This window comes from Gopherus flavomarginatus, chromosome 12 (genome assembly GCF_025201925.1).
Source record: "Gopherus flavomarginatus isolate rGopFla2 chromosome 12, rGopFla2.mat.asm, whole genome shotgun sequence".
Classification (NCBI taxonomy): domain Eukaryota; kingdom Metazoa; phylum Chordata; order Testudines; family Testudinidae; genus Gopherus; species Gopherus flavomarginatus.
This window is the reverse complement of record NC_066628.1, coordinates 39,741,663-39,768,708: the sequence shown is the minus strand read 5'-3', so window position 1 is coordinate 39,768,708 and position 27,046 is coordinate 39,741,663. Positions and strand designations below refer to the sequence as shown.

The 27,046-nt window shown below is 45.3% G+C and overlaps 1 protein-coding gene across 4 annotated transcripts in view; it reads right to left on the bottom strand.

The window, feature by feature from the left end:
- ABCC3 (ATP binding cassette subfamily C member 3) overlaps positions 1-25,592 on the bottom strand; it is an 80,213-nt gene extending 54,621 nt beyond the window's left edge. For 2 of the 4 annotated variants that reach the window (XM_050920489.1, XM_050920492.1), the window contains exon 1: positions 25,495-25,592. In XM_050920489.1, the coding sequence (XP_050776446.1) occupies positions 25,495-25,524 (30 nt within the window). In that variant the 5' untranslated portion in view covers positions 25,525-25,592. Of the gene's footprint in view, positions 1-21,523; positions 21,615-21,878; positions 21,949-25,494 lie in introns of those variants that run through there. The other 2 variants (XM_050920491.1, XM_050920490.1) reach the window with 2 other exon arrangements.
- Between the last annotated feature and the right edge of the window lie 1,454 nt (positions 25,593-27,046).

Sequence of the window (27,046 nt, the reverse complement as noted above, 5' to 3'; positions counted from 1 at the left end):
GGTCAGAATCCGACCAGCTGGGGAAAAGGTTTGGTTTTAAGTATTATGCAAAGGTTGGGGGGGAGGGGCTTAGAAGGATTTCTATTTTACCCAAACCACTCTGTCCATCCCTACAAGCAACCTCTGTCATGCATAAAGGCAGTGAGGTAAGCAAAGCCGAGGGCAGTTGTACCATTATATTGTAATTCCCTACAAAACCACACAACACCACTCTCTCTCTTTCTCCCCTCTTCTTCCTATGGGAAGGTTTCCTGCAGCTAGGAGGAAAGTAGCAACACTCACACTTTAGGAGACTCAAGCAAACCTCTTTTCTGCTCCAAGCTTACCCTACTTTTAGCTTCCACCCACTCAACCCAACGGGAGCACGAGACATCCTAACAAAGTGGACAGCCACAAACCTCCTTCATAGCAGGAATTTGTCTCTTAACATTTATTTAGTCAGGATCCTGTTTCCAATTTGAATTGCTAAAGCAACTATCATCTACCTCGTGCTTTGTTTTTTGTTTTTTTTGTAATTTTGTTCACTGGAGAGAGCATGGAGGGGGGATGAGCACTGGAGAGGGAGAAGAGTCACATGAGACCAGCATACAACAAAACAAGACTCAGACATCATTTAATTTATTCAAGGTAAAAAGAAAAGAAAAAAGCAAGGTCCCTAAACTTGCCCTTTTGTATGACCATGATGAAATGGGTCTCCCTATGATCTGGGTGAGTCACCTAGTGGAAGCACAGACTTACCCAGGAGTCTGCTCCAGCCCTCCATTCACTTTGATCTTTAAACAAAGCCAGTTTATTCTATTCCAGGGGTGGCCAATCTGAGCCTGAGAAGGAGCCAGAACTTATCAATGTACATTGTCAAAGAGCCACAATAATATGTCAGCAGCGCCCCTCGCAGCTTCCCCCCCCCCCGTGCTCCCAGCGCCTCACACCCACCAGCAGCCCTGCTGATCAGCACCTCCCCCTCTCTCCCTGCACCTCCTGATCAGCTGTTTCATGGTGTGCAGGAGGCTCCGGGGTGGGCAGAAGGGGAGAAGAGTGAGGGTACAGCAGGCTCAGGGGAGGAGCCGGGAAGGGGTGGATTGGGGGCAGAGCCTGTGGCAGAGCCAGGGGTTGAGCGGTGAGCACCCCCCGGCACATTGGAAAGTTGGCACCTGTAGCTCCAGCCCCGGAGTCGGTGCCTATACAAGGAGCTGCATATTAACTTCTGAAGAGCCGCATGTGGCTCTGGAACCACAGGTTGGCCACCCCTGTTCTGTTCCCTTTGAAATGCAGCCTGTATGGCTGCAAAGCCCATTCTGGGTATGTCTACACTTGCAGCTGGCCTATGCCAGCTGACTCAGGCTCACAGGGGCCCAGGCTCAGGAGCTGTTTAATTGGGCTCAGATTGCTGCCCAAGCTCTGGGACCCTCCCACTGCACAGGGTCCTAGTCCAGACTCCAGGCCAAGCCCAAATGTCTACACCGCAGTTAAACAGACCCTTAGCCTTAGTCCCGTGAGCCTGAGCTGGCAGGGGCCAGCCACGGGTTTTTAATTGCAATGAAGGCATACCCTTTGAAGTAAGATGAGGTCCTGAAACATAAGTCCTGGTATCAGAGGCCTGGTATGAGGCTTAAGGCCTGAGCTAAAGTAATAGTCAAGATGTTGCTGATATAAAACAAAGTTAAACTGTGAGCAAGAGGCAGGCCCTGCTCACAGAACCTAGCATGAAGAGGGCTGAAGCTGCAAAAACACACATACCTAAAAGGTACTGGGCACAAGTGATATAAACACATGCCAGGATGGTACCAGAACACTCCTGATACTAGCACATTCCTCAGATAACAGGAACATGCTGACGCATCCTAAAAACAGGGTTAAATGGATAATACGATGGATAAGGTTGGTTTGTTCGAACCAACATGTACAAGGTGATAGGCAGCAACTTACTACGTAGAGGGGTTGTACCTCAATACGTCAGGAGTGAGGTGTAACTTGTTTAACCTGTGTACAAGAATGCACCCCTGAGGGGTTGTCTTTGTCTGGCCTACGGGACAGTGGTGAATCGTGCCACTGACTGAGCCAATCCATTGTCAGGAAGCACATATGTACTAGCAAAACTGTAGACATCTGATCCGGGAAGCTAGAGACTGTGTTTTGTTTGGCAATAAACCTGGCCGGGTGCCTTTGTACCTTATTGGATCTGTGGTCATCGGGGTTTCTCTCGGGGTCTGCTATGCCATCCATCTGCGCAAAGCCAGGGCAGCACGCAGAGGAACACACGCAAGCAGCCGACCGTTATCAACACTGATTAGAGCAGAGCACCACACTGGTGACATCTGACAACACCCTTAAAGATCTGCGTTAGCTCTTATTTAAACAAGACAAAAGAAATTGCATAGCTACAGTCAAACACCAAGGGAAGAATACCCATTGGAAGTCAATGGGGCTTATGTGCCGAAATCCCATTGCTGCTTTGGAGAATCTCCCGCCTAAAACGAAGCCTTTGCTGATAATGAAGGAGATGCTGACCCAGCATGAACAGTGCAGAGAGTACAGAGTAAGTGATGAAAATGAACAAGTTCTTTACAGCAAGACTGAACTAATGGGGCACGTTTCTGAATAGCAAAGGCTAATCTGATCTTGCTTCCCTAATGCACGTGAGCAGCCCCATGACTTCAAGCCACCTCCCATCCAGTATCTATATACTATAGTATTTATGCATCTATAGACAGATGGGGGATTTCAAAATTTTCACTGGCCAGAGACTGATAGAAAAGATGGAGACCTCTTAGCAAGACCCATGAACAGCACCTTGCTCAGAATCCCCAGCATCTTCCTTCTTTAGCAACTATGGGTGGTTGCTGAGCTTTCTGGCAGATAATTGGCCACAGAGCTCACTACTGGGTTTTCCACTCAGCTTTCATATTGACCCTCAACTAGTACATTTACTCCTCTGGCTACTGCGTGTCTGATAACATTTTCAAGCCTTGTCTTCTATCAATCTCAGTGTCTATCAGGTTGCCCACCATTGTGGTGTCTGAGCAACGTATAGGGCATGAAATAGTTAATAAAATCTAAATATTTATGGCCAATAAAAGATAACAAACATAGGTGGAACTATTTACATAACAGAGGATGTTCCAGGACAATTTAATTTCTTCTTGCTGATTAGCTATTTCAGGAGAGGGGAAGGAAATGCTGACATTCTATTTTGCTCTGTTATCAATGCGTTAGGTATGAATTTTATATCCGCAGGGACATTGGGATCCCTTTAAAATCTCCCATCAAACTGAAGCAATTTTCAGGCAGCAGCCAGTTACACTTTCCTGCTGATTTAGAACCCTTCGCACTAGTGACAAACCTCCAATACCACTAAATCTCAGTGCAGATCACCATAACTAGGCCATTGCTGTGAAATGTCACTAAACAGCCATTAAGCTTGTGCGTAAAATGAGGGGACTGCGATTCAGAAACACACGAGTGCAAAGATACTCCCTGCATCGCACCTCTCAAACTCCTAGATACCTTGGCCCTATTCACCCATCTCCTGAATCCTGCTCTGCTTGGCTTAGAGGCTTGATGCATCTCATTCCAACTGACGGTGAGCTCAGACCCACAACATTCAGGAGGAGGATCTAAAAGCTCAGGGTGTTCACATCAGGCATTTTGCTTTGGCCCACTACAGACAGAAGAATGAGTTGCTAAATTCCGATACAAGCTCTGTTTCAGATTTCAAGCCCAGTCCCCACTCCCAGTTTTGGGGATGTCTGCCGTTGGCTGCTCTGCCTTCCTAAAAGTCCTGTGCATTTAGGGGTGTGTGAGAGTTTCACATAAGGGTCCCTTTCAATAACAATGATAGTCACATCTGCCGGCAGCTCGCTCACCCTACAGAAGATAGGGCAGAATCTGAGGAAAGTCACTTAGGGACCACCTCTCCCCCTCAACTGGAGCCGCCTCGGGGAAGGCCAGGGAAATTGCTGATTGCCACCTTTTCTCAGAACAGGATCTTCACAAAGAGGCTGGGGCAGCCTGTGTCTCTCAGTAGAGCTGCAGAGAAGCTGCTCATGGCTTGCTTCTCCACAAGCGGCAAAGGCTTAAGTAGGATAATTGGCAGCCCACTTCTTCAAAGGAGCTCTTGAGAAGGCTCTGACACCTCTCCCTATCCCAGAGTGCTGGAGTTCCACAGTTCCTACAGCCTGCAGAAAGTAATTTGGCAGTAATGTTCTTTAAGCCTCACCACTTCTGCTGCAGTGATAATGTGCAACCATCTGGATGGCTATGCTGTCAAGACGCAAAATTCTTGGAGCACTAAACTTGTCATAGTTTTATAATGTCCTGATATTAACGCACTGGCTATGGAATTTGTTTAACCTGTAACTGAACTTGACTATAAAGACAACAGAAGAGAGACTAGCAATGTCTGTTATCACATTACAACAGAGCAGGCCTCTCGATATTACATGCAGGTTATGAACTTATGGTTTGTCTGCTAATCAGCCAAGAATAGCATCAAGAACACCCCTCCTCGCTGTGGACTTGAATTACCTCTTATTCTAGTCTTAGGCCTGGTCTACACTACGCGTTTAAACCAATTTTAGCAGTGTTAAACCGATTTAACGTTGTACCCATCCACACTATGAGGCCCGTTATATTGATATAAAGGGCTCTTTAAATCAGTTTCTGTTCTCCTCCTCGACGAAAGGAGTAGCGCTAAAATCGGTATTACCATATCGGATTAGGGTTAGTGTGGCCGCAAATCGACGGTATTGGCCTCCGGGCAGTATCCCACAGTGCACCACTGTGACCGCTCTGGACAGCAATTTCAGCTCGGATGCAGTGGCCAAGTAAACAGGAAAAGCCCTGCGAAATTTTGATTTTCATTTCCTGTTTGCCCAGCGTGGAGCTCTGATTAGCACGGGTGGCAATGCAGTCCCAAATCCAAAAAGAGCTCCAGCATGGACCGTACGGGAGATACTGAATCTGATTGCTGTATGGGGAAACAAATCTGTTCTATCAAAGCTCTGTTACAGAAGACGAAATGCCAAAGCGTTTGAAAAAAAAATCTCCAGGCTACACAGTGCTACGTGACAAGCGTAACGGGAAGCCAGAGACTCAAATGGACGCTCCTGGAGGGAGGGAGGGGGTACTGAGGACTCAGCTATCACAGTCCTCAGCAGCCTCCGAAAAGTATTTGCATTCTTGGCTGAGCTCCCAATGCCTGTAGGTTCAAACACATTGTCTGGCGTGGTTTAGGGAATAGCTCGTGAATTTACCTCCCCCCCCCCACGTGAAAGAAAAGGGAAAGAAATCATTTCTTGACTTCTTTCAGTGTCACCCTATGTCTACTGAATGTTGCTGGTAGACGCGATGCTGCAGCAGTGAAGACAAGTATCTGCTCCTCTCCCCCCCAAGTGGCAGACGGTGCAGTAAGACTGGTAACCGTCCTTCTTATCAACCCGTGAGTGCTCCTGGCTGGCTTCAGGTGAGGCTGGCCGGGGGCACCTGGGTGAAAATAGGAATGACTCCCGGTCATTCCCAGTAGATGGTACAGAACGGCTGGTAACCGTCTTCATCATAGCAACTGAGGGCTAAGCTTCAATCAGCCCCCTCCCTTTCACGTGAAACGAAAAGATTCTGTACTGCCTGGACTATCATAGCAGTGGGATGCTGGGCTCCTCTCCTCCACACTGCTTAATGTCCTGCCTGGACTATTATAGCACTGGGAGGCTGCCTCCCCCTCATTTTATGTCACTAAAAACTCAGTGTTTCTTATTTCTGCATTCTTTATTACTTCATGACACAAATGGGGGGGACACTGCCACGGTAGCCCAGGAAGGTTGGGGGAGGAGGGAAGCAACGGGTGCGGTTGTTGCAGGGGCACCCCCCGTGAATGGCATGCAGCTCATCATTTCTGCGGGATCTGACACAGAGCAACTGTACTCTCTGATACACTGCTTCTCTAGTACATTTGCCCCATATTCTAGGCAGGACTGACTATTTTTAGAAACCATAAAGGAGGGATTGACTCGGGGAGTCATTCCCAGTTTTGCTTCTGTGCCCCCGGCCGATCTCAGCCAGGGGCACCCATGATAGCAGCAGACAGCACCGAAGGACAGATAACTGTCATCTCATTGCCAAATTACACTGGCAGCAGACAGTACAGAACGACTGGTAACCATCTCTGCTATCATGCAAAAGCAAATGAATGCTGCTGTGTAGCGCTGGAGTATCGCCTCTGTCCGCGGCATCCAGTACACATACGGTGACCGTAAAAAAAAAAAGCTGAACGGGCTCCATGGTTGCCGTGCTATGGCGTCTGCCAGGGCAATCCAGGGAAAAAGGGCGCGAAATGATTGTCTGCCGTTGCTTTCCCGGAGGAAGGAATGACTGACGACATTTACCCAGAACCACCCGTGACAATGATTTTTGCCCCATCAGCCACTGGGCTCTCAATCCAGAATTCTAAGGGGTGGGGGAGACTGCGGGAACTATGGGATAGCTATGGAATAGCTACCCACAGTGCAACGCTCCGGAAATCGACGCTAGCCTCAGACCATGGACGCACACCGCCGAATTAATGTGCTTAGTGTGGCCACATGCACTCGACTTTATACAATCTGTTTTATAAAACCGGTTTATGTAAACTCGGAATAATCCCGTAGTGTAGACATACCCTTAGTCCTTTGTGTTTATCAAACCTCCAGTCAGTACTCCGCTGTGTCAGGATCAGGATTTTGATTACCAAGTTAATTTCATGTGACCCAGATTCAAATGGGAGCCAGATTTCAGGCAGGCCATCAAAAGGTAGAAGCTGTGAGCAGCATTAATTCGCTGCAGTACAAAGTACTCTCCCACCATCATTTCCCCTTGTGGGGGGGAGAGAATGAGGGGGTATTTCCCTTGAAAAGGTCACTCTTAAATTGGACATGCCCATAATGCAAACAGCAATACATTTTAATCTACACTGAGCTACTCATCCAGGGTCCCATAGTGCTTTATGACAGGGACACTAAACAATGGGAGCAAAAGAATGAGCATAACAGTCAGCACAAAGCTTGGCTGAAAAAAATTAAGAAGGGGAAAAAAATCTGACCCATATACACAGTTCTGTGGGAACTTTCAAGACCACAAATGGTCTTGACCTCTGTTTTAAATCTTACCTATCCTCGGTGCTATGATCCAGCTAATGGATATTAAAAAGGAATCCCTCATGCTGGCTTTAAAATGTTGGCTTCACAGTATGAGAGATACAGATGTTACCGTAATAATACTCCACCTTATACCTGCAAGGCAAGCTTCATATAGCTCAGAACTAGGGGTAATTTAATAATATAACTTGTGATTTAGGCAATTATTTTAATTGAATTCATTCATTAATGTTATTTTCTCACTTTAAAAAAAAAATCTTGAGATAAAGTACTGGAGTACAGGTGGCGTCATGAGAGCCAAAAGGAAATATACATACAAATTCACTCAAACCATTGGACACAAGCAGAAGATAACCAGCATTCACACAACGGACAAGGTTAATATGTACCACACTATTGACTTGTGTTGGTTATCACTATCTGGTGCGTTATAGAAGGTTAAAGTCAGAGTGGCAGGAGGCTGACACAAGAGGAGAGCAGCAGAGAAAGAGAAAAGGTTAGAAGAAGGGGAAAAGGGAGGAAAGCTGAAAAAGACAGGTGATGGATCTATGGCTCAATAGGTGATATTCATATCCCCAGATAGATCTGGTAGAATTCATCCATGGTACTTTAAATGATGAGGAGACCATTTGCTTAGCTCTGTTGCTGGGTGAATTATATTCTGAAAAGAACATTTATTGCAAATTCTGGCAATTTCTTTTTGCAGTATTTCCCTCCGATATCATCTCACCGTCTCTAAAACAGGAAATGTGGCCTTGTCATCAAGGCACTAGATTGGGACTCAGGAGATCCAGGTTCAATTTCAGGCTCTACCACAGACTTCCTCTCGCACACTTTCTATTTCACATTTCCTCGCCTGTAAAGTGGGGACAATAATGCTTTCTCTTCGTTCCTTTCCCCCACCTTCTGTCAATTTAGAAAGTGAGCTCTTCAGGACAGGGACTCTCTCTCTTACTATTTGTTTATACAGCACCTAGCACAATGGTATCCAATTTCAGTGGGAGCCTGTGGCCATTACCACAATACAAATGATGATGGTAATTCTGCTCAAGATCTCTAGTGAGCCGCTGAGTTCCAGAAGCCCTTTCACCTTTGGGAACAAAATCATTTGCATTCTTAGAAAAAAAAAGTTATTTCACCCTTATATACAGAAGCCACAACATGCTTCATTGATCCCGAGGTGATTGTTGTCCAACTCACTTCCTGCACCTAATTCTACAAATGAAAGTTTTACCAGAGCAAGCGTAATGACATTATCTACTGCTTGCAACTGTATCATAGCAACTTTGCTTACCAAAGGTGAGGTCAAAAGGAAACAAGAGTTTGTATTACCACAAGGCTCCCAGACTGTTAATTTTTCGTGTGTGTGTGCACCAGATCTTAGTTTACAAAATACAATGCAGAGTTTGTTCTCTGTGCTAGTGAAGGACAAACATTAAAAACACTGAGTTTTCATTTCTAGAGGTAAAAATATAAGGATTTCCTTAATGGTTTATTTTACAGTGTCAAACTGACCCTAAAAGAGTTTGCAGAGAGAGGACACAACACTGAACCAAATTCTGTCATCAAGAGTCCCACACAGAGTATTGCCAACCCTATGCATTCAACAATCATGGGTCAGACCCCTAAACAATCATGAGATTGGCTTAAACATCATGTTTAAAAAAACCCATAATATTTGTGTTCTTTCTCTTTGCCTTCTGGCGCTGGACCTTTAGGTTACACTGGGGTTGCACTTTCAAGCTTTACTCTGCAATCGTGAGAGTAGGAACTTTAATTTTTTTTTAAATGAAAGCTGAGATTCTGCTGTAATCCCAATGCCAGGGATGAGACTTTTAGAAAAGCATAAAGTATCATGAAGCATGCGATAAAACCGTGAGAGCTGGCAATACTGCACATGTGCATTGGGCCAAACTCTGCCCTTGGATGCAAAAAGAAAAAGCCTAAGGACACATGCACACATACTCAGAGTAATTATTCTAATAGCAGCAGCAATATTGTGGTTTTGAATCACAGGATAGTATTGCCTTGGAGACAGGGCAGTATGGAGCAAACAAAGTGATGTAAGATCTTATGAATAAAAATCAAGAGCAAAAACAAAGGGATTTGGGATTCTTTCCAGAAAAGAGTCAAGTCCACGTTATCTCACAGAAAGTGTTGAAGTTACACAAGGCAGAACGAAGAGAAAGACCTCGGTCAACTGTCCTAACCAGGAGCCTGTCCTCTGATACTGTTCTTGGGGGTACAACTGAGCAGGTTGCTCTGCTTTGAGGAATAGAGCATTTGAAGGAGGGGTGTTGCAAAATGAAAAAATTCCCATCATCCTTCAGCTAAGAGGGGGGCAATCTTGACAGTCAGAACAAGAGTAACTTGGTTAGAAACAGGACCGGAGAGCTAAAATTAAAAGGTGGCAGTTTCTGCTCCTCTTTATACCCCTTTGCCTACAATACTGCGCACTGGCACACCTGGGTATCCAGAAGGGAGACAGACTCACGCTCAAGCACAAGATCAAAGGGGACTGTTGGCAAGAAAGTTTCTTACTGTTGCTTGGATTGCAGCAGAAGAGGGAACAGTCAGGCTAACGGATTCACTGCAGTGCTGATGAGATTCAGTCAGGATCTGGCTGAGGCTGTCTTAAATATCACAATAATATGGGTGTTCACTGATGTAGTATCCAAAAGCCACATGCCACTTAAAGTGACTAAGTGCTCATATTCCTTAGTTGCAGTGACAATATTCAGATGAATGTCAAGTCTTGTGGGCAACGTCTGAAGCAATCAAATCGAGTGGCAGGTTAGAGGTAGATGAAACAGTTTGGCAATGAGTTTATACACTGAGGTTCAGGCACATGGGATGCCTACAGAACAGCTTGAACTAGCTAACTCCAACTGGTATTGCAGCAAAAATCATATGCTCTAAAGGCTAGACTGCAATGCCGATACTCATAAAAATAGGCCCACTGGCCTCAATGGGATTATCTGCTCAAGTAATTGCTCATCAGAAACATCCAGGGCTCCACAATCTGGCCCTAAACCATGATAAACATCATTGAAATGTAGTGAAAAGGAGCTTACAAAATATGATTTCAAAAGTTGGGATATGATCCTCTCTCTCACCTGAAAAGTCTTTGCATCTATTTCTTTTTCCTAAGTAGAACTGGCTGCCCTGTCCAATAGGGATGGCGAAATAGGGAGGGAGGAAAGATGGGATCAGACCATGACCATGAAAGAAAGATAATCCTGTAATGGAAACCAGAGGAAAAGCAGAACTGGTCTGTGAACACTGTCACATTGTCCTGACACTGAACAAACCACTTCCATGCATGTTATAATTCTTGTGCAATATAAACCCATCAGCTTGAATGGGAGGCTTGTTAAATAGTAACCAATTTTTAGTGTACAAGAAATACAACCACCACAAAAAATATAAGTTTAATTTAGAATTGATGTCTATAAGCCAGAGTAACTATAAACAGTTCTAACCGTATTGACAATGCCTTGCCTTTCCCTTATCTCTTATAAGATACTTTCTCCATATTGGAACAGTATGTTATTAATAGCACACAGAAGTATATGAGACCCATTGAGTCCATCTCCCTGTGAGAATAAAGGATGTATCAGACATTACACAAACACGATGCTTGAAGTCCAGTGTTGAAGTCCTCATTCAGCTGGAAGTCCTCATCGGCCAACATTATCTAAGAAAATTTTAAAAAGCAGCTAAGTGACGTAGTCTCACTGAAATATGTGTGTATCTAAATCATTTAGGTACTTCTGAAAATGTATCCAATATTCCCTAACACTGGTATAGCAATTTTCAAGTTCAAAGTGCTTTAAAAATATAAATTATATATAATAAATATGACAGAAGATTTTTTGTAAACAATAAGGTGTAGAGATTTTTTGCAGAACAGTATTTTAAAAAGTCTACAGAAAGAGGAGGCATATCTCTGCAGATAACTGATTACAGAGCACTGGGAACTGTTACTAGAAAAACTAGTTAACAACATTAGCGGAAAGAGATGGTGTTAGGATATCAAAGTACAAGCTCAGGGTCTGATCCTGCAGTTGGAGCTACACAGCAGACCCTGGTGCACATACAGAGTTCCCTGGCTCCAACGAGGTTCTACATGAGAGCAACAGTTCAATTGCGTGGCGGGAGCCTAAATGCTTTAAAAAAACTAGAGTCTTGAAATATTTGAACTATATGATGCTTTTTGTATTTCACTGAAGAGGAGATACCTTGTGCAAAGTGAAATACTGCAGGTCACTAATCAATACACAATTTTGACCAGTTTGTTTACTGAGACAAAAATTAGGAAAGGCATATAAAAAGGAAATGCTATATATTAAAAATGAAGCTGGCTGCAATTTTTATTTGAACCTTTTTTTAAAAAATGGTCTTTTTGCAAAACTAAACTTCTTTATGAAAAAATTGTATTATTTTCAACATCAATCAAAACCCAAAATGTCAACATTTTAAATTTGTTTGTTTGTTTTTTCTCCGTTTTCTTTCCCCTTCTATATTGAATAGGTGATATCCAGGGTTTGGAGGGTTTTTTCCCCATTTCACTCATTTTCTCTCTCTCCCCCATTCTCCCATTTTTCCTTTCCCCACTCTAACTTTTCAGCAGTTTAGGAAGTTTGAAAAATTTACAAAATGGCAAAGAATAAAAAAGAGCCCGATCATCCCTTCATTCAGTTGCACGGGGCTGGCGAGGATGCAGGGGAAACAAACAGACATTTTTAATTCCGAAAGTTTACATTTTTGAAAAAAGATTTTGCAAAAATTTTGGGAAAAAATGAAGAAAATACACATTATTTTTTGAAACAAAAATGACTTCAACATTTGAAAAAAAATCATTAAATAGTTTTTCCCTTTTCCAACCAATTCTAATAAAAGTGCTATAAGGTGTATTCACTAGCGTCTGAAATGGCTGAGAATGGCATGAATTTTGTTAAGTTGACCTCAGCTCTGATCCTGCAATGAGATCAGTGAGGGGTAGGGTGTCTGCCCATATGGCCCTCCCTGCAGGATCAAGGCCATGACATTCATAAAAAAGACAAAGATAATTATAAAGATGTCTGGCAGCTGTGACTGCTGCTGTTTCCTTTAGCTCAGCCAAGTAAAGTGTAATTGGACATAGGCCCACCATGTACAGTTATATCATCAGGCTAGAAGGGGACAGATTTATAGCCATGAGTAAAAACTCAGCTTTATTGTATTGAGAAATTAAAGATCCGTCTTTCACAGACTGCCCAGGGGAATTTATTTACGTTTTTAGACACTGAGGTCTTTTGACTGAATTTTAATACATCACACAAATAGCAAATGGGAAAAAGAGAGAAGTCTCAAACTTTTGTACTGGTGACCCCTTTCACGTAGCAAGCCTTTGAGTGTGACACCCCCTTATAAATTAAAAACACTTTTTTATATATTTAACACCATTATAAATGTTGGAGACAAAGCAGGGTTTGGGGTGGAGGCTGACAGCTTGCGACCCCCCATGTAATAACCTCGCAACCACTTCAGGGGTCCCGACCCCCAGTTTGAGAACCCATTTTATATTTTTCTCTGTGGCGATGTAATGAGCAAGTAATCAATTGCTCTGTACATCCACTTCTCAAGTGACTCATCATTTAATCTCAGATATTGTTTCCACAGGAGAGAAAATTTATGAAACTCATACCTTTCGGATGCTTGGGTTTTTACAAACATTCTCAGCATTGCTTAAGCTGAAAAGCTCACTGTCAGAGCTGGATTAAACTTCATGTCAAAACCTGAAGGAATTAACCTGGGCTTTGAATTTCAGTGTGAAAGTCAACTTCCCTGATTGGCTTTAAACCTCAGAGAAAAGTCAGATATGCCTGGGTCCATTACTCTCTCCACTTAGACCCTCCCTCACATAGACCTCTGGTTCCAGAACCTCCGTTTTCCCTCTTCAGGCATCTGGTGGGGCTTCTTGTACTATTAACAATTCCCCAAGAAGATTTTTTGGGGAGCGGGGCAATTAGGTAAACTGTCCCCAAATTCACTGTAAGAGCCTTTAAGGGTATAAGCTACCTGACATCTCCCTGCCCCAAGTAGCATCATATCTATTATGATAGATGGTTTCCTGGTAGGAGGTGCTACAGTATTTAGGAATTCTCCTTTCAGGATGTGCTGATGGGAGAGAACAGTGCATGTGGAGAAAGGAACAAAGCCTGAATGCTGCACTGTCTTGGCTCTCTCTTATGCTTGAACACTGAACAGCATCCTAGAAACTCTCCTCTGGTCCTGCTTCTACCTTTGCTCATTCCTTTTACCACAGCCTGGCACTCAAGATGGCCCGAGGCCATACAGCAGTAAGTGAGGGGTGGTAAAAGTTAGACTAGAATGGGCCCTGTTCGCTTGCGCCTGAGAACTGTGACATTTTCAAAGATGGTGCCAAATCGATGCCTATACATTTCTCAGTTTAACTAGACCCAGAGGTGGTATTTTTCCTTACAAAATACAAACAGCAATACCAGAGCAAGATTATCCTTGTCATGATTTAAAAACAAACAAACCTACATTATAATCAAGTGTCATTTTCTTGGGGTCCATTAACTGCCACAGTCAACCAGGGAGTGTCACAACGTCTCATATACTGGAACATTTCTCTGTGCTACATTTCACTTCTGAATCTCCTTCTACAGATGTGAAAATACACATTCGTCCACTGTTGACTGCACATAGGAGGATGCTGATAGGTGCAAGTTATTCTAGACCTAATAGTGCATTTATACTATGCTCATCATCATATTATCGGAGTGCTTAACTGGCATTAGTTGCATTCAGGATATTGGTAACACAACTATCCTTCTAGAGAAGCAAAATATAATAGATTCCAAGACCTGAAGAAACTATTATGACCATGTAGTTTGACCTCCTGCATAAAATAAGCCACAATAATATAGTTTACGGTGGTTCTTTACTAATAGCATCCACTTTTAGATAAACCAAACTGCTTTTTGTCATCTTTGTTGACACATGGGGATATAAGGATCTTAAGATGCTTTATAAACATTAAACACCTCTGTGATGTCCTATTGATACATGGGGTAACTGAAGTGCAGAGACCAAGCAGTCTAGCCAATGTCACAGCAGAAGTCTGTTCCTAAAAGTTTTCCTGCTTTAGCCACTAGACTTCCTCTGTTGGAACTAATGTTACAATAACAGTGCAATGGGATAACTTGAAACTTCACAAATTTATTTGGGCTTTAAATAAAAAACTTTTCCACCAGGGACTTTTACACTGTATTTTTATTTGTTTAAAATAAACTGACTATAGATGTATTGAACTATATTGGCACTGACTCTGCCAGTACAAAGACTCACCCTGTCCTTGAAATAGCCCACTTCCTCCCCCTCACAAGCCCCCTGCATTGCTTTGAATTGAAAACGAGGTTAAGCGCAACACATAAGTGGCTAAGAGGGGAAATTACTCACATTTGAGGGGGACACTTTGTGCCAAATGACCCATTAGATTTGTTTCTGGAATGACAGAATGAAAGAAAGTCACATGAACCAACTTTGCCCAGTTACACAGAGCGCCTGACTCAGAAAGAAGGGACATCACGCCAGCCTGCAGATCATGGAAAGCTTTCATTCTTGTGCCTGGAGCTATGCTAAAGATAAGCACAGACATCTTGCTCATTTTCATGTGAATTCAGCATTGCTGCTAGTTAAGTCTTTCTTGCAATTGCATCACTTGAGAGTCCCTGGATAAAATAAGATTAGCTCAAAGTGGGATGGGAAAAAATGAGGCATTTGTCAAATGTTAAGGCACAGATTAATTTGGGGAGCACAGAATTGTGCGTTAAATGAGGGTATCGAGAGAGAGGAATAAGCCCTGATCTGATCTCCAAAATGACTAATTCGTTGTTCTCTCATTTGAAACATATCATTTGCCTATCTGTTTATTTATAAAAACAGACAGCTACTCCTCAAGTCTCCTGGTGCAATTACATTCTATCTATTTTAGGTACTTACATGCCCCCCGCCCCCATTGCCACAGTATCTGAGTGCCTCACAACATCCCTGTCATGAAATGGGGATCAGAGGCACAGAAAGACAAAGTGACTTATCCAAGCTCACACAGGGAACTGAGCTCAGCCTCCCACAGCCCAGGCTGGCACTCTAACCATTGGGCCATCTTTCCTCAGCTAAAAACGAATTATAAGAAACAATGTGCTGTCTGTGATGGGCAGCATCCCCGGACAGTTCTCCCCACACTCGTTAAGCCACCCCCGACCCACCCATCAGCAAGGATTCCATTGCTCCACTGACCCTCAAGCCAATGCTTGAATAAATGGAAGGCTCTGCTGTGCTCCGAAGGTTCAACTCAGTCAAACCAACCCACAGGGAGATATGTTCAAGAGCCTTTAGGAAGGGTAGGCACAGGGAGTGACCACCGTACCCCTCTGGGGTCTCACTGAAAGAAATTATCACAGGCACTTAAAAGCAGCTTCATCCACCAGGTTCCATCTCATTATCCACACTCACAAAACGCTGGTTACATAACTAGTAATGTCAGAATGAGCATCTGCCCCGAGCAGATCATTAGCCAAAAAGCCCACTGCTGACTACTGCGTACTCAGGTCCAAAACCTGACTAACTGGGGACCATGAGTTACAGAGCTGAAGACTTATCTCCAAAAATACCTGGTTTATGCAGAGCTAAAGTAGAGGGACTGCCATAGGAATTGCTCTCTACAACGGCCAAGATCAGGAACATAGAGGGCTTAACAGATTCAAATAAAAATCTACAGTTATAGGCTGAAGACTCAGTGTAACATGCCCGTCCCAGCTTGCGCCACTGAACACAAAAGGGCTCACATATTCTGCACTAGCTGAAACACCAGCGTGTCCTCGAAGCAGAGCCAGGAGTCATCTCCTACTTTTTCTCATTCCTTGTACAGTTTGTGTCATGTTCCAATGAAAGAGCAAATAATTTCTAGCTCAAAAGAATTGTTGGCATTCGCCCTCTCCCACAGAAAGAGACAGGACTTTGCTCCTGTTCTTTCTGAGCACCAAAAGGTCTTCTGTCAATACACACATCACCACCTAGTTCTTATATAGTGCTTGTTATCAGTAGATCTCAAAGTTCCTTACAAGGGAGGTCTGTATCATTATTTCAATTTTATAGATGGGGAAATTCAGGAACAGAGAGATGAAGTGACTTGTCCAAGGTCATCTAGTAGGCCAGTGGCACAGCCAAGAATAAAACTCAGGTCTTCATCCACTAGGTCATGCTGCTTCCAATAAGGTAATAATCAACAGGTCATCATGACCATCCTTCTTATCCAGTGCAGGATTATCCCCATAAATATATTCTCTAACACTTTACTGGAGGGGCTGACAGATCCAGCGAAGTAATAATTGCATCAACATTATGGTCTACATCTCTCGAGTACATGGGTCACACATTGCTTAATTTCCTGTTTGACTGTGCACAGACACGGTAGATGATATATGATGCAATAAAATAGGAGGCAATTTGTGGCCAGTATCATATAGCTGAGATAAGAACTGAGCTATAAAGACATAGTTTGCTATGCTATGAAGGAAGATGAGCACTCATCCCCTTCTCTCCCTTCCCTGAAGATGCAGTCTTTGGCACAGAGAAGTGTGTGGCACTCTGAGAATTAAGCACTGGTGCTTTGCAAAGAAGCAGGTATTAACATTAGCTCCTAATTGTCAGATAAAATAGATCTTACATCCTTAAAACACTGGAGCTTTGGATTCATTTAAATTACTGTTTTTAGAAATACTGTCCTCATACATAAACACACAATATGTTTGTGTTAGTGATTTGAGGGCTATATGGCTAGCGGTCAGAGCAGGTGACTGAAAGAAAGCAGCTCTGGATTTTTTTTCTTAACTCTGCCGTTGACTTGTGTGTCCTGGGGTAAGTCACAATCTCTCTGTGCCTCAGTTTCTCCATTCATAAAATGAGGTTGATAATAATACCTACTCATGTTCATATACTGCTGTGTCTGAGACCAAAATATTTAAATTATTATTTTGTATGCACAGCACAATTTTTGTCCTTCACTTTCTCCTCCAAAATTGTGATATATGATGCATTTGAAATAGCATGAAGAACAGAAACCACAACCTCTCTGGACAAAGCACAAAAAGGAACTGTTAACTTGCATTCTTTGACACAGCAGGTCATGTAAAGTCACCAGCGAACTGTCCTCCGCATGTTCCTTAATCTTTGGAAAGATGTAAGTGTCACTCATAAGAGCACTGGGCCAAGTTCTGCTCTCAGTTAGTTGTATGCAACTCCCGCTGACCTGGAAAACACTGCTAGCCATTAAAGCACGACACTACTATAATTTCCTTACAATAAACAATGCCATTGGTGCAATATAAATGCCACAAATATAAAGACCGTCCTTGCCTAGGCAGACACACTGAACAGAGATAGGGATTGATTATGATGTACTTGTATTACAGAAGCAATCCGAGGCCCATGTGAAGATAAGAGGCTCAAGTACGGTACCAAAAAAAAAAAAAAAAAATCACATGAACACAAGGACTTAACAGTGAGGCTAATTAACCACTGGAACAGCTTATCAAGGGATGTTGTGGATTCTCCATCACGAGAAGTCCTTAAACCAAGATTGGAAGTCTGTCTAAAACATGGGAGGGCAAACTATGGCCAGATGGGCCGGATCTGGCTCGCAAGACTTTCAGTCTGGCCTGCGGGATTGCCAGTCCCATGGTGCAGCGGGGCTAAACCAGGCTCCCTGCCTGTCCTGGCCCCGCACCGCTCCCAGAAGTGGCCGACACCATGTCCCTGTGGCCCCTGGAGGAATAGGGGAGCAGAGGGCTCCATGCTGTGCCTTCGCCTGCAGGCACCGCCCCCCGCAGCTGCCACTGGCCGGGAACGGGGAACCGCGACCAATGGGAGCTTTGGGGGTGGTACCCATAGGCGAGGGCAGCATGCGACGGAGCTGCCTGCCCCACACCACCCCCAGGAGTCACTGCCGGACATGCTGGCCACATCTGGGAGTGGCATGATGCGGGGCCAGGGCAGGCAGGGAGCCTGCCTTAGCTCCATTGCGCACCGCTGCCACCCCAGAGTCACTCGAGATAAGTGGCGCTGGGCCGGAGCCCATACCCCAAACCCCTCCTGCACCCCAACCCCTTGACCTGAGCCTCCAAGCCCCTTCCCTGAGCCCTCTGCCATACCCCACACTCCTCCTGCACCCAACCCCTCACCCTGAGCACCTTCCTGCTCACTGCACCCCTCCCACACCTTGCACTCCCTCCCGCACCCCAACCCCTTGCCCCAGCCCTATATTCATGGCCCTCATGCAATCTCCCCACCCAGATGTGGCCCTCAGGCCAAAAAGTTTGCCTTCCCTGGTCTAAAAGATGTAGTCTAGCTCAACAAATTATTGGCCTTGATGCAAGAATTACTGGATGAAATTCTTAAGTCTATGTTATCAAGTATCAGAGGGGTTGCTGTGTTAGTCTGGATCTGTAAAAGTAGCAAAGAATCCTGTGGCACCTTATAGACTAACAGATGTTTTGGAGCATGAGCTTTTGTGGGTGAATACCCACTTCGTCAGATGGATCAGATGAAGTGGGTATTCACCCACAAAAGCTCATGCTCCAAAACGTCTGTTAGTCTATAAGGTGCCACAGGATTCTTTGCTACTTTTAGTCTATGTTGCGCAGGAAGTCAGACTAATTGATCATAATGGATCCTTCTGGTTTTAAAATCCAAGAAAAAAGATCCCTTGACCACGATCTTATAATATAGGCCCCTGCAAGGAGTTTCACAGGAAGCATGCAGGATGTGTGGGGTTTCTCACAAGCTGAGGGCAGGAGCTGAGGTTTTAAAGGGACACAGAATTAAAAAATAGTGATTCTATTACATCCTTTAGGAATATACAGTGCTGTGGTATTGGTTTATCCACCACCATAAACAAAGAAGAGAACTCTAGTAAGCTCTGTGATAAATTAAAAAGCATTCTTATCCAAACTATCCACACTCCAGCCAAAAGGCAGAAATGAACAGCTGTATTCAAACACGTTTATGTTGTTACATTTGGGATGTGTTTTAAAATGAATACTTAGAACATTCTACCATTTGGGCTGGGGAGAAACAGAGGATCACTTTTAAACTTCTAAGTGCTTTTATTGAATTTTATTTAAAAAAACACACAACCCATGATTGTTTTCACTGAAAATCAGGAAGACAGATAAGGAAACGGTTATAACAGAAGTGTAAAAATACCGAGGGAGATTTTCAGAAGCACCTCAGGGATCTAGAGTGAAATTTTCAAAAGCACTCAGGGGATTTAAGCTCCTAAATCCCAATGGCTTTCAATGAGAATTGGGCACCTATGTCATTTAGGTGCTTTTGAGAACTCCACTCTTAGTGAATGGGACTTGACTTCTAAAGACCTTAGATGCTTTTGAAAATCTTACCCAACATTGTTACCGCATGATTTCTGCTAACCTGGACATGCTAGAACTAAATGAGCACACAGCTCAAGGAAGAGAGCAATGATGGCTTTGAATCACATATGCATACTCCCCAATCTGGATCTGGCTGTGCACCAGTCCACTCCCCCAGTGTACATAAGAGCAACTGGAAGACTGCTCTAGCTTATGCTATGGGATCCCTAACCATAACCCCTCTTGCTGCCCAGAGGAGATATGTCAAAGGAACTCCGCACCACTGGATGATCTCTTTATGGCTGATCACACTGGTCTTATGGCACTGTGTGCTAGGGTTCAGAATAAAGCAACTGCAGCACAGCCAAGGATCAGGGCCATAATCTTCAAAGATGTGTGCCAACCAAACAAAATAGAAATCTGACAGACAAACAAAACAATGTATCAGAGCCAAGAAAATAATCCTAACAAATTAGAAAAAAAATCATAGATTTTAATGCCAGAAAGGACCAGCGCAATCCTCAAATCTGATCTCCTGCATAACACAAGTCAGAGAATTCCACCCAATAATTCATGCATCAAACCAGACAGTTTGCTGAGCTACACACTGCATCTTGCAGAAGACATCCAGATTGTAAATTAAGGATTACAGGTAATGGAGCTGCTCACCTAGGGATGTGGTGGATTCTCTAATAGTTACTTTTGAAATGGTTAACTGCTCTCAAAAGCAAAATTCCATGTGTTTATAAAACTTCTCCCCCAGCTCCTGTACTTGTGAGTACACTTATGTGTCACAGTTGTGCATAAAGTATTAATACCACATCTACAGCCTGCATCACTGCCGGTACATTTTACACGTAAATATTGCGGGGCGGGGGAGGACGGGGCTGCACTATTTTCTTAACAAATAGTGTACTGCACAGTTTAGTGTTGTGGACCAATGTCCTCCCGGGAATTGTTAAACAAGAGAATATTTATTTTATATGTAATCAACATTTTGATCAGTGTGGTGAATATTTGCCAAGACATATTATACTGTTTTCACTTGTATTTGTTTATAAGGGATTACACTAGTAGTAAGAGACAGTGGAAATCTGATTGAACAGGTATTCTCTGTTACTAGCAAGGCATAATTCCCCATGTCTACAGAAGATGTATTTGACATTGAACTGAACATAGACAAAAGCACAGAAATCTCATTTTCAAAGTGACTTAGGGCCAGATTTTAAAGATATTTATGTGCCTAAGAGCACAGATAGGCACCTACTGGGATTTTCAAAAGCACCTAAGAGTTCCACTCATTTTGTGGAGGTTAGGTGCTTAAGTACTTTTGGGAATTCCAGTAAGCCCCAGGTTTTTCAATGTATTTAGTCATTGCTGCACTCAAAATTGCAATGCCTAACCGATTTAGGAGTCTAAATCTCTTTCAAAAGGGATTTAGACATTTAGGAGCCAAAATGGAATTGTCGCTCACAAGTGCCTAAATCCCTTTTTTAAATGGAACATAAGCATTGCAATGCTGAGCACAGCAAAACCTGAATAGCTTTAAAAATCTGGGTCAAGGTACCTCTCTGCATCTTTAGGCTCCTAAATACCTGTACAAATCTAACATTAGGCCCCTAGATGCCCAAGTCACTTTTGAAATTAGGGCTGAGGGCATGTCCACATGGACCAGAAATGCACATTAGTGGAATGTAATTTCTACCTTAAAGTGCGCTAGGGAACTTTTAATGTGCATCAGTAGGGTCTACACGGCCCAGTTAGCGAGCAACATGTTAATACACTTTAGAAATCACACCCTGGAGTGAGCATTGCTGCGGCATGTAGACAAGCCCTTAGGCATTTTTGAAAAATCTTATCCTTGCTATTGTATGCACATTAATAAAATAAATACTTTACTGTTCTACAATAACAGACTAGGGCCACAGTTCAGCAAAGCATTGAGCATATACTTACATTCATCCCCATTTAAACAGCTATGGACATGCTGTCAAAGTTCCAGGGCTAGCCATACCTCTCTCCACATTGTGGTTTCTCGGAGTGTACCCCGCAGGTTTTAGGCCTTGTGCCTTTACCTCTCACAAACTGGAATTCTCCCACTCTTACACTGAGCTTACACATCAACTGAGCTTACCCAGCAGGTCCAACAGGTTCTGACACCTGCGGCTTTTCCCTTCTGGAGTCTGTGACCAAAGGTGAATATACTGACCAGACAGCCTTCTTTAAACCAAAGTATTGTCTATTTTACAGCAGGAACAAGCTTTTAGAGGAAAAAAGATTTTAAAAGGGTCTATGTGCATGTCTCTCTTACCATTACCTGATGGTAATCTCCATGCCGAACTTCTTCAGAGAGCCCCCGCAGGTGCCTGTGTCTCAGCCTAACCCCTCTGAGCTCCCTCCTCTCTTAAGAACGTGTCTCATTTTAACCTCCCTGGCCACACTATAGCAGACCTTAAGGTGGCCATCCTGCAGCAAAAAAACTTCAGGACCAGACTTCAAAGAGAAACTGCTGAGCTTCAGTTCATCTGCAAATTTGACACCATCAGCTCAGGATTGAACAAAGACTGTGAATGGCTTGCCAATTACAGAACCAGTTTCTCCTCTCTTGGTTTTCACACCTCAACTGCTAGAACAGGGCCTCATCCTCCCTGATTGAACTGACCTCGTTATCTCTAGCTTGCTTGCTAGCACACATATATATACCTGCCCCTGGATATTTCCATTACATGCATCTGAGGAAGTGGGTATTCACCCACGAAAGCTCATGCTCCAAAACGTCTGTTAGTCTATAAGGTGCCACAGGATCCTTTGCTGCTGTCTCATTTTAAAGTCCCAGGATTAGCTTGTTCTTCTGCATTCCTGGGCTTTGGCCCTTCTGGTTAAAACCACTCTTGTAGGCTCAGCAGGAGGTGAAACCAGAGCCCGCAGAGCACAGGACTCTGCCAATGTCCTTTAACAGCCCTCAGTTTTTTTTGGAAAGTAGCTTAGCTTGAGCAGAGCTGAGTGGAATTTTTCAGATGAATAGTTTATTGGGTGAAAAATGCAGTTTCAGTCAACCCAAAACTTTTCCCATATTTGATACAAATACTTTCGACCTTTCACAAACCAACCAGAAGGCAGAGGCAGTGTTCATAATGTTGCTACGGTCTCTCTCCTTTCAACCATTAGCCCAGTTGTTCAGGCACTCACCTGGGACATGGGACACCCAGGTTCAACTCCCCACCCTGAAATGGACTTTTTCAAATATTTTTGGAACTGGCACCAAACCGAAAAATTGACCCCCTCTAATCCTGCTCCATTCTTTGTCCTTCCTGCTTGTTTTTCCCTCAACAGCCTTCTATTAAACTAAACCACCATAATTCATACAGTAAACAACCTCACAACCAGGTCCTCACTGATTATTCATAAATTATTACAAAGCAGCTCCAAATTTGTCACACAGATTTGAGTCGCAGTGACTTCATTGAGTTCCATGTGATGTTTGGGTTTGCTGAGACCTAGAGCTCTGCGGATTATTAACAGCTGTTACTCCAGTTTGAGGAAATGCTGAAGAGTACATTTTGTTAATAACACTTAGCATTTATACAGCGCTTTTAAACTTCAAAACACTTTACAGTAATGACAACACATCCCCACAATTAATACTCTACCAGGTTTCATATGGTCAGAGTTTGCAACGCTCCCCAGATACCGGCTAGCTAGAGGACTAGCCTTGCAAGCTAGAGGTGATATGAAAGATGAGACTGGGGAGTGGGGTGACACACCTGCAAAGTCCAGGGGCAAGCCCTGGTGAGAAGCTCAGAGCACTGTACCACACAAACACCACCCGGGTGTTGCTTCTTGACCATGCCTAGGGACTCCATCTTTTGTATTATCTTCTAGCTATTAGGTCTTTGATAAACGCGTAGTTTCCCCCCTAGTTGCTGGGAAGGAGAAGGTGATTTCTGTTTTTTCCCCCACTTCACAGCCTCCTGGCTGCTGCAAGAAAGGAAAGTTTGCTTCTATGTTCCTCACCCAGTGCTACTCAGCTGCTACACGCGGGGCAATCTCTGCTAGTCTACCATCTCCCCCCTTGCCTGCCTCTGTAGCTGCTCAGAACTTCCACTAACAGCAACATCATGAAACTGATATGGTTCTTGACCCTTTGAATGATGTTGGCTGGACTCTGAATAGCAGTACCCGAGGTACTGTCTGCAGACTCAGGAAAACAACACAGCATTAGCTGGCATTTTGACTGTGATCTTCCCAACCATAAGGGCTAGAAATACTTTTAAAAAGAATGGAAGCTTAAACTCTGCAGAAATCAATAGCCTCAGGACAGCTGAAAGTGAAGGCACGTCTACAATACTTTCCTTCTCAGGATCTCAAAAAAGAACAATACCCAGCTTCCATAGAGTCCTTCTCATCAGATCTCAACGAGCTTTAAATGCACTAATAATCATTTTACAGATGGGGAAACTGAGTCACAAACCAATGAAGTGACATGCCCCAGGTCACCCAGCAGACTAGTGACAGGGCTGGGGGTAGGACCCAAGCCTTCTGAGTCCCAGCCCAGTGCTCTGTCAGTAGGCTGGGCTGCATTTTGCAAACAGGAGTGAGTTGAGCTTCCCACATGCTCTCTGTGGTATCTTATTACTCCCAGGACCGGTGCTAGTGTTTTTAGCGCCCTAGGTGCACGGCCATTTCGCCGCCCCGCGCGCTGGTCCCAAGGCTCCGGTGGACCTGCCGCAGTCGTGCCTGCAGGAGGTCCACCGGAGCCGCGGGAGCAGCGGACCGCCCGCAGGAACGCCTGTGGCAGCTCCACTGGAGCCGCGGGACCAGGGGACCCTCCTCAGGCACGACTGTGGCAGGTCCACCGGAGCCGCCTGCCGCCCGCCCCCGGCAAAATGCCGCCCCCCAATAATCCTGGCGCCCTAGGCGATTGCCTAGGCCGCCTAAATGGAAGCGCCGGCCCTCATTACTCCCATATTTTAAGGCAGGAAAACTAAGGCACAGAGAGACTAAGCAGTTTGTCCAAGGCCAGGGGGCCTAGGGAGGGGGTCCAGAGCCTGATTTTCAGAGGACTCACAACTACAGCTGAAGTCAGTGAGAGTTGCAGGCACTCAGCACCTCTGAAAAGCGCAGCCCAGGTCTAACGCCATCCAGCCTCAAGAGCACCCCACAACAGGGCACCAACCACACAACCTGATCAGCCCCGGTGGGTTCATTGGGGTTGATGCTCTGGGGTTACCAATGAGATGCTGCCTGCTCTCTCAGCCACTCAGGTGGGCCAAATCTCCCCAGCCTCAATGGGACTGCTCAGTGAGGCTGGCTGGAAAAGTTCTATGGTGCCCACCGGGGTTTAAACCCCTCCTTATACCCCTACCAGCCTATAGCAGTGAGCAGACAGACCAGCGCCCCAGCCTGGGAGCCTCCCCTCCTCCAGAGTCCCAGGCTTTTTGGGTTCTTTTCTACCAGTAGTTTTCAACTTTGGTGCAGGGACCCCCGGAAGTCCCCAGATTATATGTAACATTTCCAACGGGGTCTGTGTCCCCATTGGAAATGCTTTAGGGGTCTGCAAATGAAAAAAAAAAGGCTGAAACCCCGTTTTAAGCCCAAGGCACAGGGCAAATCCCCTCCGTCGCTGGGACAGAGCCCGAGGGGGCCTCCAGCCCATCTCCCGGGGCCGTTTTCAGGGGCGCTCCCCCGTTCCCAGACCCCCAAGCGGTGGGGCTCCCCCCCAGCGCCCTATCGGGGGGTTCATCCCGCTCGAGCCTCCCGTCAGTCCCTCCTGGGAGGGGGCCGAAGAGCCGGCGGGGGGGCTCTGTCTGTCCCCGGGGCAGCTCGCCGGGAAGCCAGTGCCTCTTCCTCTTGGTGACGGGGGGGACCCGGGCGCTGCTCCCGCCGGGAGATGACCCGGCCCCAGCCCGCGGGGCGCCGCCGCTTACCCAAAAGCGGGAGCCGCAGAAAGCCTCCATGGTGCGGGGCTGAGCCGAGCCGAGCCGAGCCGGGCCGGGCCGGGCCGGGCTGCAGGACAGACCCGGCGGCACAGCAGCACCCGGAGAGGCGGTGAGTGAAAGGGAGCCCGGCCCTCTTCCGCCACGCTGGGAGGGGCGCTCGGCTCGCACGGCAGGCGGGGCGCGGGAAGCCGGGCAGTTCGCCTCGGGGGCCCCAGCTGGCTGGGACCAGCCCCTGCTCCACGAGGAAGGTGCCAAAGCCCGGGACTAACTCTATCCCCCCGCTGGAAGGACAGCAAGGTCCCCGGGCTGCATGTGGGGGGGGGGGGTGGTCGTGGCCCTCACACAGGCCCCATCCCCCCGCTCCAAGTGTAAGCCCCTCTCCTGGTGGGGTTTTTAGAGCTGCTTTCAAGTAACATCCTGTGTGGGGCCAGTGTATTAACTTGGTGTGGAACAAGCCCCTGGAGTCGCGGGATGTTGTGCCGTGTGAGGGCTGTTACAACCTAATCCCATCCGGCAGGAAATCCAGCTCACTTGCTCACCAGCCTTGCTAGGGACACTCTCAGGGTTCCTAGGCCAGCAGCAAGACAGGGGCTGTTTCAATAGTGGCTCCTTGGGCCACTCTCTCCCCTTTTGCAAAAGGTTAGGGGTTTAAGTCTCCCCACAGCAGCACTGGGCTCATGGCCATTGCTGATGCTGCACTGCACACCTGGAGGGGGTGCGGTTGTCAGGGGTGCTCATGCTGGGAGGAAACATTAAAGCAGAGTGGCTCTTGCCCTGCCAGATCTGAAGAGCAGGAGGATAACCGCTGACATTACTGGCCTTCCTGCCCTCTCTAGAAGGCAAATTCTTAAGGCATGTGAGAGGATCTATGGCACTTGGAGCTTAGGGTAGCGGTGGGCCTGATGCTTCTACATGTCCATAGAAAGGACATGCACTCCAGTCTGTGTACTACTATAGCCTTGCCTACAAGGAAAAATACCTATTGCTGACAACAGGTATCAGCAACGGGAGTGGTTGAATCTATTACTTGGGTTTAGCCATGGTGGCTGAAATGGTGCCAAACACAGTTTGTTCTTATCTGCCCTTTTGGGTAAAGTTTTCAGCACCAGTTCAACTGCATCTGTTGCTGACATCCATTTATCAGCAAGGGATTATTTTCCTAGCATAAGCAAGACTTATGAGTAAGGACTGGTCCGGCTTCTAAAATCTAGGCTCTACTGTCGGTGCTTAACTAGAGCTTCCGACTCTAACCAAACCATTATGGCATCTTTAATGTATACTCAGAGGAGAAGGGATATCTGAGTTCTTGTCTGACTAGTCCCCTTCCACACCGTAAACTCCATGACAAAATGTAGAGCTGTGCCCGGCAACGCAAAGAGGAGAGATGGTCTCTCAGGAATATCTAGTGCTTGAGTATGTGGTAGAGGACAGTTCCATATGGGGATAAGATTTTGTTCACTCTCTGGGATCCCTGAAACATAATTTCAAGAAATTCTCTAAGCTGCACTAAACCTGGCCATATATCCAAGTATCTAAGTAA